General features: G+C 38.4%; 1 protein-coding gene across 1 annotated transcript in view; it reads left to right on the forward strand.

Moving 5' to 3' along the window:
• LOC126456855 (protein 5NUC-like) overlaps positions 1-15,889 on the forward strand; it is a 91,932-nt gene that overhangs the window by 23,406 nt on the left and 52,637 nt on the right. Inside the window, exons 3-4 of the mRNA XM_050092672.1 lie at positions 5,645-5,815; positions 7,139-7,244. Coding sequence (XP_049948629.1) covers positions 5,645-5,815; positions 7,139-7,244 — 277 coding nt within the window. The remainder of the gene's footprint in view (positions 1-5,644; positions 5,816-7,138; positions 7,245-15,889) is intronic.

Here is a 15,889-nt window from a genome sequence, read left to right on the forward strand (position 1 = left end):
ACTACGTAGGAGGATATTATTATCGGGAGAAACAAAACTAGCTTTCTATGGATCAGAGCATGGAATGTCAGATCCCTTAACTGGTCAGGTAGATTAGAAAATTTAAAAAGGGAAATGGACAGGTTAAAACTAGCTAAAGTGTGAATTAGTGATGTTCGGTGACAGGAGGAACAAGGCTTCTGGTCAGGTGAATACAGGGTTATAAATACAAAATCAAATAGTGATAATGCAGGAGTACTTTTAATGATGAATAACAAAACAGGAACACGGGTAATCTACTGTGAACAGCATAGTGAACCTATTATTGTAGCCAAGATAGACACGAAGCTTGCATGCATCACAGTAGTACAAGTCAGTAAGCCAGCTAATTGCACAGATGAGGAGGAGATTGAGGAAACATATGATGAGATAAATGAAATTACTCAGATAGTTAAGGGGGACAAAAATTTAATAGTTGTGGGGGACTGGAATTCAATAGTAGAAAAAGGAAGAGAGGGAAAAGTAGTAGATGAATATGGAATGGGGTAAGGAATGAAAGAGAAAGCTGTCTGGTAGAATTTTGTACAGAGCATAATTTAATCATAGGTAACACTTGGTTTAAGAATCATGAAAAAGGGTTGTATAAGTGGAAGAGACCTGGACACTTGGAAGATTTCAGGTTGATTATATAATGGTAAGACAGAGATTTTGGAACCAGGTTTTAAATTGTAAGACATTTCCTAGGGAAAATGTCGACACAAACCACAATTTATTGGTCATTAACTGTAGATTAAAACTGAAGAAACTGAAAAAAGGCAGTAATTTAAGGAGATAGGACCTCAATAAACTGAAAGAACCAGAGTTATAGAAAGTTTCAGTGGGAGCATTAGGGAATAACTGACAACAAAAGGGGAAAGGAATACAGTTGAGGAAGAATAGGTAGCTTTGAGAGACAAAATAGGGAAGGCAACAGACAACCAAGTATGTAAAAAGATGAGGGCTAGTAGAAATCCTTGGCTAACACAAGAGATATTGAATTTAATCAATGAAAGGAGAAAATATAAAAATGAAATAATTGAGGTATGTGAAAGGGAATACAAACATCTAAAAATTGAGATTGACAGGAAGTGCAAAATTGCTAAGCAGAAATGGCTAGAGGAGCATACATCACTAGTGGTAAGATAGATGCTGCATACAAGAAAATTAAAGAGATTTTTGAAGGAAAGAGAACTACCTGTATGAACATCAAGAGTTGAGATGGAAAATCAGTCCTAAGCAAAGAATGGAAAGCAGAAAGGTGGAAGAAATACGTAGAAGTCTAAACAAAGGAGATGTACTTAAGTACAGTATTATGGAAATGGAAGAGGGCATAGATGAAGATGAGAAGGAATATACAATACTGCGTGAAGAATGTGACAAAGCACTGAAAGACTTAAGTCAAAACTAGGACCAGGAATAGACAGAATTCTGTTATAGCTACTGATAGCATTGGGAGAGCAAGCCATGACAAAACTCTTCCATATGGTGAGCAAGATGTATGACACATGTGAAATACCCACAGACTTCAAGAAGGATTACGAAGAAAGCAGGTGCTGACACGTGTGAAAATTACTGAACTATCAGTTTAATATGTCACAGGTGCAAAATACTAACACAAATCCTTTGCAAAAGAATGGAACAACTGGTAGATGCTCACTTCAGGAAAGATCAGTTTGGATTCTGAAGAAATGTAGGCAATACTGACCGTATGATTTATCTTAGAAGATATATTAAGGAAAGATAAACCTACATCTATCGCACTTGAAGACTTAGAGAAAGCTTTTGACAATTTATTTATTTATTTGTTTATTTATTTATTTACTCATTCATCTGTGGAACAATAAATATTGTGTGGATGTCATCAGTTTACAACACATGAGCACACATTTACATTTACAGTGAAACAGGTTTCTCATATTTTGTGTAGTTTTTATAACTAGTCATAATAGAGGGAAACATTCCACGTAGGAAAAATATATCTAAAAACAAAGATGATGTGACTTACCAAATGAAAGTGCTGGCAGGTCGACAGACACACAAACAAACACAAACATACACACAAAATTCAAGCTTTCACAACAAACTGTTGCCTCATCAGGAAAGAGGGAAGGAGAGGGAAAGACGAAAGGAAGTGGGTTTTAAGGGAGAGGGTAAGGAGTCATTCAAATCCCGGGAGCGGAAAGACTTACCTTAGGGGGAAAAAAGGACGGGTATACACTCGCGCGCGCACACACACACGTATCCATCCACACATATACAGACACAAGCAGACATCTATTATAACCATCTTTGTTTTTAGATATATTTTATAACTAGTCATACGCACATTTATAATTACATAATATTTTGGTGATAATGTCATATGTTGCTAATAATCTACATCTATGTTAAATATTCTTTTACAGTATAACAACTTTTACTTACTAAGAAAGTTTTAAGCTTTTGTCTGAAAGTGAGGGGCTCATTTATTTCTGTAATTTCCTGTGGTTATTTGTTATACAGTTTTATCCCATTATAAAATATACTTTTTTGCATTTTTGCCTTGTTCTTTCTATCTAGATGGAGGTGGTGACAAGCTCTTGTTTCATGGTCATGTATTAGGCTGTTTGTGTTGTACATGTTGAGATTTTTCTTAATGAACATAATGTTCTGAAAGATATACGCACAAGAAACAGTTAGAATGCCTAGCTTTCTAAATAATTCTAGACAGTGGGCCCTGTTGTTGCTGTTTGTTATTATCCTTATGTATCTTTTTTGTACTTTGAACACAGTTTGTATGTTGCTGGCACTTGTTCCCCAAAACATGATCCCATAGCTGAGGACTGAGTGTAGATATCCGTAATATGTTATTTTAAGACAGGTATTATTGCATACCGGTGCGAGGATTCTAAGAGCATAGCATGCTGTGGATAATTTCTTTGCCAAAATGTTGACATGGTTTGTCCATTTCAATTGGCTGTCTACATTCATCCCTAAGAATTTGGCACTTGTTACACACTCTAATTCATTATTATTAACTTTTATTCTAGTGGCATTGTGTTTTTTGGTCAATTGGAAGTTAATATAGTTAGTTTTCTTTACATTTAGGGTTACTTTATTTTTTAATGACCAGTTGTGGACATCATTGAGAGCCTCGTTTGCTCTTTCTGACAGTTGGATTTTCACCTGTTATTACTATGTTGCTGTCATCAGCCAAAAGTATTTTTTCTCCATGTCTGATACTTTGTGGGAAGTCATTAATGTATATAAGAAACAATATTGGGCCTAATAAACTTCCCTGTGGGACGCCTATATTCACATTTTTCTGTGTCAGACAGGTGTTTTATAATGGAATTGTTGACTGGAATACTCTCTTTCAAATTCTAAAGGTGGCAGAGGAAAAATATCGGGAGCAAAAGGCTATTTACAATTTATACAGAAACTAGATGGATTATAAGAGTTGAGGGGCATGAAAGGGAAGCAGTGGTTGAGAAGGGAGTGAGACAGGGTTATAGCCTATCCCCAATATTATTCAATTGCTGTATTGAGCAAGCAGTAATAGAAACAAAACAAAATTGGAGTAGGAAATAAAGTCCAGGGAGAAGAAATAAAAACTTTAAGGTTTGCTGATGACATTGTAATTCTTTCAGAGATAGAAAAGATCTTGGCAGAGCTGTTAAATGGAATGGGCAGTGTCTTGAAAGGTGGATATGAGATTAACATCAACAAAAGCAAAATGAAAATAATGGAATGCAGTCAAATCAAATCAGGTGGTGCTTATGGAATTAGCTTAGGAAATGAGACACTTAAAGTAGTAGATGAGTTTTGCTATTTGGGACAAAAATTAACTGATGATGGCTGAAGTACAGAGGATATAAAATGCATACTGGCAATGACAAGAAAAGTATTTTTGAAGAAGAGAAATTTGTTAACATCAAGCATAGATTTAAGTGTCAGGAAGTCTTTTCTGAAAGTATTTGTATGGAGTGTAGCCATGTATGGAAATGAAACATGAATGATAAACAGTTTAGACAAGAAGAGAATATAAGCTATTGAGATGTGATGCTACAGAAGAATGCTGAAGATTAAATGGGTAGATCATGTAACTAATGAGGAGGTACTGAATAGAATTGAGGAGAAGAAAAAATTTGTGCTACAACCTGACTAGAAGAAGGGATAAGGCATCAAGGGATCATCAATTCAGTGCTAGAGGGAAGTGTGAAGGGTAAAAATTGCACAGGGAGACCGAGAGATTAAAATAGTAAGCAGATTTAGAAGGATGTAGGTTGCAATAGTTACTTGGAGATGAAGAGGTTTGCACAGGATAGAGTAGCATGGAGAGCTCCAGCAAACCAGTCTTTGGACTGAACAAGTAGTTTTATTACACTGTCCAGTCAACACCTGAAACCCCTTGTCTGGTTCAAATTCACTGAAAGAATTTTTATGATCTGGTTGCATGGCAGGGACAACATTTGCTCTTTCCTCCATCCTCAACATCTACTCTCAAATCCACTTCACCTAGTCCTTCTGAAGTCAATAAGCCAGCTTCCTATATGTTGTACCTTTATGTCCATCTTCTGAGTGGCTTGACCTCTTGAAACTATAGCATGCATGTCATCCTTTAAACCTGAGTTTCAGAAATCCATTGTGGCAGCTGCAGGTACTCATATCTCTGGGTTCTTTGCTGGGAGGCTACAAAGTTTGAATTAACTTCTTGTAACTGACTCAGGATCATAATCGATGATGTGGGGTCCAAAACATCTTGAGACAATGTTCAATGAAAGTGGTATTATAGGGTGTTCCTTGAGAGCTAATCAAAACGCCTGGATTCAATGATTTGCCCGCTGAAACTGCTATTGGGATTCATTAAATCCTTTGTCAGGAGAATTTTGATAGATTGTTTCCCACTTGAGTCTGCAAAAGACGAGGTTGATGCAACAGTTTTGACACTGTCATACCACGCAGAATGTCCTGTATCAATGCACTGCTGTGCTACAGCCAATTTATCAGGCTCTAAGAGCCATGTGTATCATCAATGTTTGATGACTCTCATGAGTTGTTCACATCGTCTGCCCATTGTAAGGCAGCCAACAACTGCAGAGGAACTTCCTGGCAGATTAAAACTGTGTACCGGATCAAGACTCAAACTCGGGACCTTTACCTTTGACGGATCCTGTTATTTCCAGCCTTATGAAGTATCAATTCATTTTTTATGGAAGCACAAAGTTATCATGAACGGAGGTGGAAATTCTCTCTGATTTTATGCTTTGTGAGGATCTGGCATACTGTTGATTAAAGAGTTCCTGTTTCATCTTCCTCATTCTATAGCTCCACCCTAGGTTGTATCCTTAATGTCCTGTGAATCAATTTTGACTGTTATTCAGCTATTGAAAGTAGTCAATTTCGTACATGGGGAAAACTACTTTTTTCAAGATAATTGTAGCAGCTGTGAAGCAAAGAATAAGAAAGACTGTTGGTATTCATTTGCCTCACAAACTCTTTTTAAGTGTGCATGCATATCTTACAGGTTTTCCTTGAGAGCAGTTCTGTACAGCCTATGCACTAGAGTACTATGGACATCCACAGACTTTTATCTTTTTTGGTATGTTTCCTTATCTCTGTATATTAGAAGTAATTTTTTTTACAGGCAGCTGAACCTGGTATGTTCAGATATGGTACAGATGCAGCAGAGCAGATTTATAAGGAAGGTCTAAAAGATGTACTGGTCCCCTTTAATTACAAAGAGCAATCTACAAAACAGATACAAAAAAGTGGATGCAAAATTGCATTTGTTGGATTTATTGATAAGGAAAAGGCAGTAAGTAAAAATCAATCTAATGATATTTATGAAGTAGTGTTTTGCTTAAAGATTATCCTACACATGTGTGGTCAGGAGGAAACTGGATGGGTGAGGGTGGGGGATGGGGTCAAAGCCATTTGCTTGTTGTCACTGCCACTGGCAGACTGTTGAAAAAAAATCTACTTGCCAAAGCTAATCAGATATGACATGACTCTAGCCCCCCTTATAATGGATACAAACTCGCTATAAATTTTAAATAAATCTGGTAGAACTGCAAAATTAAATGCATGAGCTCACTGTTCCAAAATCCCAAAATATTATATCTCCAGGCCAGCACTAATTGTGATAAACACAAGGCCATCCAACACTCGACAAAATTATGCTAAGTGCCAAGTGCTGTGAAAATTCAAAGTCCACATTGAAGCGTGAAAATTTTCTAAGTTTTTGAATAGAAAAACTTCTAAGTTCATGAAATTGTACAGCTAAATTGGTACTCAGAGTAGCATCTTATCAGAGCGATGATGGTGCCCAACTTTTATAAGATTGGTTCCACTAACCTTGCGATTTCCACAAATTTACGTCAGTCAGTGAGTGAGAAAAACCACCAGTCTGAATTACAACTTTTGATACAGAAATGTGATCTTAAAGCTAGAGGTGTCAGTTGAAGAGCACTGAAATGCTGATTAAAATGATGTATTACAATGAAATATATATTTAGTGGTTCACCCACAGTCTTAATTAGAATGATTTCACATTTCAAATGATGAGATTATATTCAGTTCTTGTTGACTGTGCCTTCAATAGTTGCAACACATACATAAATAGCCGTTAAGTTTTGTAGGAAATGAGCCTGCTGTTTCCATTGATGCTATACAAATTTATGTATCTGTAATAGAATTTAAATTATGGGCAACACTATGGAAAATTTTGATTAATTAATTAAAATCAGTACTTAAACACAGAAGAATTATTATTTAAGTGATTTTATAATGTGTGACTGCATTTACCAACACATACAGCTATGATGTTCATTTAGCTGTCTTGTGTAATTTAATTAAACATCTGATTCAGTCACTTCTCACTGCCTAATTAAATTGGTAAATAAATGTGTAGTTAGCTCACTCGGTGCATTTTGATGAGCATTTTTATAAGGCAGATCAAACTATTTTGTAGTTACATTACTGCAGTTGTTAATAAAGTTGTTGTGAGAGTTCATTACAAATGAATGAATCAGTGAATGCTCTAACCACAACAACTGTCAGCATTAATTCTGTGAAGCACATCAGTAATATTAAATTAAAGATTACAATAGATATTACAAGAACTTTTGTCTTTTTAAAGGATGCAATGGGCGTCAATGATGTAACATTACAAGATGAAATGGAGTACATTAAAAAAGAAGTGGCAGCACTGGTGACAGGAGACAATGACATTATAATTTTAATGGGCAAGTATAGTGACTTTTTGTAACTAACTATTATGATGTAGTTTTCTGTAAGATCAAGCAAGTTGACTCCTACAATTGCATATGGAAATAATAAACGTAAGAGCAGATGTGAACAGTTTAAACTGACTGTAATGGTTAAATACTGGGGATGGATGAGAGAGTGAGGGAGGGATTGAGGGGGGGGGGGAGGGAGAGAGAGGGAGGGAGAGAGAGAGAGAGAGAGAGAGAGAGAGAGAGAGAGAGAGAGAGAGAGCAAGAGCGAAAGAGAGAGAGAGAGAGAGAGAGAGAGAAAGAGAGCAAGAGTGAGAGAGAGAGAGAGAGAGAGAGAGAGAGAGAGAGAGAGAGAGAGAGAGAGAGAGAGAGAGATCAAACTTCTGTGTGGGATTTAATGCTTGTGACAGCTTCTAGTATGGAGAAAAGTTTGAAAAATAACAGTTTATATTGAAAGAAGAATCAATCAAGAAAACTAATAAATATGAGACACCTGCTGGCAACCACTTACCTTTAGGAGTCAAAATGTGTAGGACTGCCAAAAGACACATGTAAAAGTGAGACTATTAGTTCCTTTGTTAGGAACAAGAGAAAGAGAAATAAGAGTGAGGAAGGTTGAAAAAGAAAGTCATATCACTGAGACCCCAGAATTGTAAGAAACATGCTATTGGGAATGAGGGTACACAAGGATGACAGTGAAGGATGTAGTGCCTCCTGCTCCATCATTGTCTGTTGTCTACCCGTGTCCTTGCTACAGCCTGATTCCTCTCATTCTGGGGTCTCAGTGGCATATTTTTCTTATTCAACCTTTACCACTCTCTCTCCCTCTCTCTCTCTCTCTCTCTCTCTCTCTCTCTTCCTCTTCCTCTTCCTCTTCCTCTCTCTCTATGTCTCTTCCTCCACCCTCCTTAAGGAAGGAACTGAGATAAAGTCATCACAAAAATAACAACATATTGAGCATCTTTGGTCAGAATTTAAAGGTATTGTCCACTGTGTGCTAGAGAAGTATGTGCCTAGCTAAAGTATAGGGGAGGGAAAGGATGCACCTTGGTACAAAAAACATATTAGGAAGTTGCTGAGAAAGCAGAGAATTTTGCACAGTCATTTTAAGCATAGTTACTGCCCTGCTGACAAACAGAAATTATGCAAAATGAAAGCAGCTGTCAGAAAGACAATGTGAGAGATTCTTTTAACGAATTTGAAAGCAATATTTTATATGCAGATTCTAAAAATAGCCCCAAAAAATTTTGGTTGTACGTAAAATCTATGAATGCTGCAAATAATTCAGTGTGGGTAATATAACTGATGTAGATAAGCAGAAGGCTGAAATTCTAAACCTAGCTTTCAAAAACTTGTTTACAATAGAGGACTGCAGCACCATTCCCCCTTTCAATTATCAAACAAACGAAAGGATGGCTGACACAGTGTTTAGTGTATCTGGGATTGTATAACAGTTAAGATCCTTAGACGCCAGGAAGGCATCTGGCCCAGACGGTATCCCCGTAAGATTTTATGTTGACCATGCTACAAATGTAGCACCATTCTTATCCGTCATCTATCAGAGGAATGGCAGAAAGTTCCATGGGCCTGGGAGAAGGCCCAGGTCATAGCAATCTATAAAAAGGGTAGAAAATCAGATGCACATAATTACCGGCCAATTTCACTGACATCGATTTGTTGTAGAATCATGGGACATATTTTGTGTTCAAACATAATGACCTTTCTAGACTCTGAGAAGCTCATTTGGAGAAACCAGCATGGTTTTAGGAAAAGTGGTCATGCGAGACACAGCTGGCCCTCTTTGTTGATGCCATATTTCTCAACTTTCGAAAGACGTTCGTCTCAGTTCCACACTGTCGCTTGCTACAGAAAGTGCGCGCTTATGGTCTGTCCAATGATATATGTGGTTGGATAGAAAGTTTTCTAACAGACTGGGACCAGTATGTCATCCTGAATGGGATGACTTCAACAGAAACAAGCTTAACTTCAGGCGTGCCCCAGGGCAGCGTAATAGGTCCTGTGCTTTTTACGATTTACATAAACGATCTGGTTGATGGTATTGACAGCGACCTTAGACAGGAAAGTAGTATGACTTTGATGCGAATTGTGCCCTTCGCCACACACCGCTTGGTGGCTAACGAAGTATATATGTAGATGTAGATGTAGAACAATTTTTGTGCTGTACTTGTAAGTCCCCATAAAACTGGGTTGTGGTGCACTCTATAACTGCTGATTTTTTATTCTAGATTTCCACTATAATTATCTTACTTAGTTGAATATATAATAATCTTTCTAGCTTTCAGACTCTATATCTTGGATAGTTGTATCCAGGAGAGATTTCCACATCCCTTTTCCATAGGCCAATCTGGAAAGTCTTGGGTTCAATTTAAATAATGCAAGGAGCAAAGGTAGTTAATAATCACTCATACTATAGTAGAGTTGTTGATAGATTGAGAGACACATAAACAAGATTGAAAACACCGCTGAACTTTCAAAAAATGTCTTTCTTTGGAGATAATTAATGCTAAAAAACACACACACACATGGATATATATTTATGTTATAATTCATTTTCCACTGGACAGCCTTAGATTTTTTTTTTGGAAAGCTAGTATTATATAGGCCAATGGCTATGCTGCAGTGGTAACACCCGTACCCGTCAGATCACTGAAATTAAGTGCTGTTGGGCTGGGCTAGCACTTGGATGGGTGACCATCTGGTCTGCCAGGCACTGTTGGCAAGTGGGGTGCACTAAGCCCTTGTGAGGCAAACTGAGGAGATACTTGATTGAGAAGTAACAGCTCCGGTCTCGGAAACTGACATATGACTGGGAGAGTGGTGTGCTGACCACATGCTCCTCCATATCCACGTCCAGTGATACCTGTGGGCTGAGGATGACACAGCAGCCGGTTGGGCCTTCATGGCCTGTTCGGGAGGAGTTTAGTTTAGTTTTAGTATTATACAGACAATCATGCAGGTTTTTGGGTTTTTAGACAAACTTCTTAGTAACTCCATATCTAGATACTGAGGTACATTTTCAGATACTGTCAGTTGGTGTGGTATGCTTCACTTCTCATTCTGCCTCTGTGTATTGTAGATGTGTACACTAGCATTTGTAATCCGCTCTGGACTATCTTGTGTCAAATGTATTACTGTTTGATATGTGTACAAAGATATAAAAGTGAAGATCCCCAGATTTTTTAAGTAGTTACTGCATGTTTCAGAAATCCTCCTCCATAAAATGATCCTAATTGCCTTTTTCTGTAATGTGAGTATTTTTTTGTCAACTGAATGTTTGAGTTTTCTCACACTGTCATGCCATAGAGCATATATGGTTCAAAGAATGCATGGTATACTGTGCACAGAAGACGTTTATCTGCTTATTGTGATAGCTGTTTTATTATGAATATGGTAGAGCTAAGTTTTCACAAAATTAATATGCTGTTTCCATTTCAGCTCATTATCCACTGTGATACCTAAGAATCTAATGGATGCTACTTCTTCCAGCTTTCTGTCATCCACCTCTAAATTCTTATGTACTTTGTTTCTGAACGTTGTGTACATCTACTTGGGGGTGTTGTCATGACTGGAAAGCTTGTAATTAATATATGGCACTCATGTTCAGAAAGAGAAACACTGTTGTTTTATTTGCTCTTTGCCAGAGGGTGAAAGAAGATAGCTCCAGCCCAGATCCATCTCAGATTAGAACGAAAATGTGAAGGTAAAGAAGACTAATCCATTTAGCATCTGCTTTGGTGGCAGCTTGGAAGAAAAGAGAGGGATGCATTTTGGCTGTGATTCCAAGAGTTCTCTGTCTCACAAGTCAGGTGATCCTGTGGTGTGACAGCAACTTTGCTGACAATTCAGCCTATTCTAGCATGAGCCAGTTGATTGTCGCTATATCAGCAGAAAGGTGACAGACAAAAAAGGTGACCTCTTTGTAAAATTTAAATGATAAAAAGTTTATTGTGTTTGGAGCTTGGGGCACCTTGTAAATATGCTCCCCACTCCCTGAAAGAATTCACCATGAGTGAATTCAACAACCTCCATGGGGTTTTAAATCTAGGTGAAACAATATTTTATTTTCATCTAGCAATCAAGATCTTGATATATGAGTACAGTTTTATGTCACTGTGCAGTGACCTCAGTTGGTGATATAGGACTGTGATGGTGATGGTACCATGAAGGTAGCTGAAGCTGGTTTCAGAGAATCTGAAGGAGTAAAATCAACTGAAACACTTGTATGACAATGATTAGAACATAATGTGAAGGTATCAGTACATGTTTACAGGTTTTCTTTCTAAAATTAATTAATGAAGGAAGTGAATAATTGACTTCTAACATTACTAGAGGATGTTTCAACCTGGTGTGTTTCATAATACAATGGGAGCCGTATGACACTGAAAGAGCTCGTCACACTGCAGTCAGTCTTTTTTAAATGACATGGGCATACAGTGTTCAGCATCCTTACAGTGGCCAGGTAACCACCAGGGTGGCACCATTTGATTGCCAATCGAAATTGCAGAACAGAATTTTGAAACACAACAGTTTGTTTTAACTGTGATCATGGAGGACCAAAGTATTGCAAACAAAATTTATTTCAAGTTCATTAGCACCACTGATTAGATCCTCCAGATAATGTTGTAACTGTTTAAATGACCAAAGAAAAGTTGCAAAACTGAAAACATATTACTGTGAGGAAGGCACAAGTCAATCACTTGATTAAATCTTTCTCAGTGTTAACCAGAATGACGTATGAAACTAAATTGATTCAACTAACAAACGTATGAAAATGACAACAGCAAAATATGATGATGCTTCTCATTGTGATAATGTGCAACTTGAACAAATAACAATGCATCGAAGAACCTGACTGCTGTGAACGAGTTAACCCATCGTGCTCCACTGCTACCCAGGTGCTATGGATGCATTTAAGGGTGGCCACTGAGTTTTCCTTAAGTGCCATTGACATGTTTATGCATTCTATTCTGCTGGTCCTCTCACTGCTGTGGATGAGTTTAAGCACCTGGGCCACAGGTACCTGCATACTCTAGACATGTTAACTTGCAGAGCTGAATTTCTACACAATTCTTCCACATATTTTTAGAGTTCCCACTGCATAGTTTGAGTGTGCACCTATGTTGCTGCATTTTTCCACTTCACCTTCTGTGTTTTTGTCAGTATTGTCTTTGCACTCTTCTATTGTACGAGAGAAATGTCACATCACTTTGGTTGTGCAAATGGAGAGATCCTGGAGATACTCACTACAAGTGATGGTGAGAGACAGTGATGAGTTTCAACAGAATCTTGAAGTAGTAGTTTTCAGCCCTGAACATCAGCTGGTATAGCAGACTAGTTTTACATTTCTTCAAGGGGTTTAGTCAGCAGATGTTCAGAATCTGCAGAATCAGAAAATTGTAGCAAAACAGTTTGGAAAGGAGCACACCTTAGTGACACTTTTGATTGGAAAAATTGATTTTCAGCCATTAAGGCATGCAATGATGAATCAGCGTCAGGGCACAAATGTCAGTTCATTAATTACTGAACCACTCTGTCATTTTTTATGATATTCCTGCCTGAAGACCTATTTCATTTTATGCCAGATGAAACAAATCAGTTTTACATTTACATCAAGGTAAATATGGAATGATACTGTATTTGAAGAACTTTATGGTTTTGTTGCCATTTGCCTTCTAATGGCTCAAGAAAAAAGTTGAAAGTAAGTGATTATTGGTCGATACAGACACTCAAACAGTCCCATGGCTGTACTATTGGTCCATAGTGTCCAATGGGCACAATATTTTGGCAATTAGACATCTTGCCATCGTCAGGTGTGCTGACAAACTGAGCTCCTGATGGCGGGTGGCTGTCTTAAATCGCCTCCCCCTGCAAGGTGTTCTCTCTGTGGTCTGCTCAAGTGGCCACATGTCGGTGGTCGCTGAGACACTGGCGTCGGCATCTGTGGTGGCATCGGTGTAATTGCCTCGTCCACCTTGGTTGCCTGTTTGTTTTCTTTGCTGAGCATCTTTCTAATTAGACTCAATGCTGGTTCCCATGCCTTGCTGAGGTTATAGCCACAATCGCAGTTGATGAATCTGTCCCTGGTACGAATTTTGATAGCCTCTCTAATGACGCTGCCCCAGTATTTAGATGTCTGTGCCAAGACCCTGGTATGTTGGTAGTCCATTTCGTGATTTTCAGACAAGCAGTGCTCTGCAACCGCCGACTGTGGGGATACCTAAGTTGAGTGTACCTCTGATGTTCTCGGCAAAGATCTTCGATGGTGCACACTGTCTGTCCAATTAAGTATTCCCACACTGACACCGAATCTGGTATATGCCGGCCTTCCGCAAACCGTGATTGCCTTTGACACTTCCCAATAATGCTTGTGTTTTATTGGGTGGGCAAAAGACAGTTCCTACTCAGTGTTTCCTCAATATTCGTCCTATTTTTCCCAATAGTGTGCCAGTACACGGTACATAGGCAGTGGCTATCTTTTCCTCCGTGACTTCTTCCATCTCCACATGCTGTACTGTAGAGTTGGGGCGGAGAGCGAACCTGATCTGCCATTCTGAGTACTCGTTTTTTTTTTTTTTTTTTTTTTTTTTTTTTTAATACAGTTTTGAGGTGTTCCAGCTCATGGATGATGTGATGAATGGCCTCAGCTGGTGGGTGTGACAGATGTTCAAGAATAGTAGCTTTAGCAGCAGAGTTTATAATGAGTGGATTGTGGGAGGTCGGTCTTGTAAGCGACTGATGAGGCAAATGAACCATGAATTGTCACCTATTATGCTGTGGATTGCTAAAGCAAACCAAGTCTTTGGGTTGTCTTTCAGGTATCTGCCAGTCAGAATCTGCTCATAAACATCGACCAGGCCAGGAGCCTGAACGACCTGGGTAGTGATGAGGAGCTGTGGTCAGCAAAATCTTGATCGAGCACTACATATGGAGGTAGATGTTGCAGAGCTGCGTCACTCCAGGTTGCCATGGATGAGGAGGGGGGGGGGGGTCAGGAGGTTTTGAGGTGATGTTCAATGTTCACTCGATGTGGCGTTTGCGAGGGTGTGGTCGACTGACGTGGCAGAGATGACCGTGGTCATCAGTGCAATACTGGTATGCATTTGGAAGGTGAGAGAGCATGATGTGCTGCATTGCTTGAGGTCTCTGCAGGGGATCGAGTAGACACAGTGCGGAAGGTGCGGGAGCACAGTTGACTGGCGTGGGTGATACAGACATGGTTGTGAAAAATGGTAGCAGTAGATGTATAGAAAACAAATCTGGTGATGCTACAGTACACTGAGGTGCATTGTGAAAGCAGTAGTTCACTGTTTGATGATTACCAAACACTAGTGGTGGTGTTTGTTGCATATTCACACACTGGGCAGTAATATTGCATTTGAAATGCGTATGTTCCTGCAACTGTGCAGCTTGTGGAAATATAAGGTCAGTAGATGGTGATTCTGCCATTCTGAACCTGGATAGTTAGGGAGATCACATGTTTTTCATGTGGAAGTAAATGTTCCTGATCCATTTTAACTGTGGCATGTACTGGCAGAAATGCTTAAGATTCACAGTTTGGAGCAGAGACGTGAAGAGGAAACATGGGATTTGGTAAGCTTTACAGTTAATGGTTCATTCACACGTACCACACAGTAAACAGACATCAGAATAAAGTGCAGAGAAACAAAAATGAGCTTGGTGTCTCTAATGTGGTGTGTCCCCTTGCAGTAGATGATGTAACACAAACACACATTAACTTATTGAACACAGTTTCATTCCCGAAAAAGAATCCACAAGAACACACTTTTCACACCAGCCAGCATGCAAAAACAAAAGTGAAATAATACCAAAGAGTCTGTCTAGTCAAAGCACAAAGCACTGTTATGGTGGTCAATAGTCACCACACATTTATAAATCAATAATATTTGTCTCAAAATATAGTTCAAAGTGAATAACAAATGCAGGTATTCGCACCCACAATACATGGAGGAAGAACCAGTTATGAATCATATATCGCTGGCTGAGAATCATTGATAATGAACACCAGTATTCGTGTATCAAGTCTGTAAGAAGTCTGCCCAGAAAGAAAGGTATGATGATGGTAACTTTGCACAGAATATCAAAAACTATCCAGTGGAAAAGGAATATTACAGTGTTAAATAATGTTATACATATTCATTGTTGTTAGAAAGCCTAATAAAAATTTCTGCTCTTTAAGATAGATGTGATTTTGAAGGTTTATACTATTGACCTATCTTATATTACATGTATACTCAATTACACAATGTAATCCTAAAGGATCAAATGAAAGTAAATAAAATAAGATTTTCTAGATTGTGAGCTTGAAATACATTTTGTAGGATAGCACACCTTATGTAAAACTACCATAACAGCAAATACTCTCTCCCAAATGGCCATTTACAAATACAACATTAAAGATCTAGCTCTACAGGGGTATGACATTCAGTTATCCTCTCTGAATGAAAGTAATTTTTTCTATACATGGCCTCTCTTTTTGAAATATATAACTTGTAAATTTTTCTATACTTCCTGAATGAGATTTTCTCTCTGCAGCGGAGTGTGCGCTGATATGAAACTTCCTGGCAGATTAAAACTGTGTGCCCGACTGAGACTCGAACTCGGGACCTTTGCCT

This window comes from Schistocerca serialis, chromosome 1, assembly GCF_023864345.2.
Source record: "Schistocerca serialis cubense isolate TAMUIC-IGC-003099 chromosome 1, iqSchSeri2.2, whole genome shotgun sequence".
Lineage (NCBI taxonomy): Eukaryota > Metazoa > Arthropoda > Insecta > Orthoptera > Acrididae > Schistocerca > Schistocerca serialis.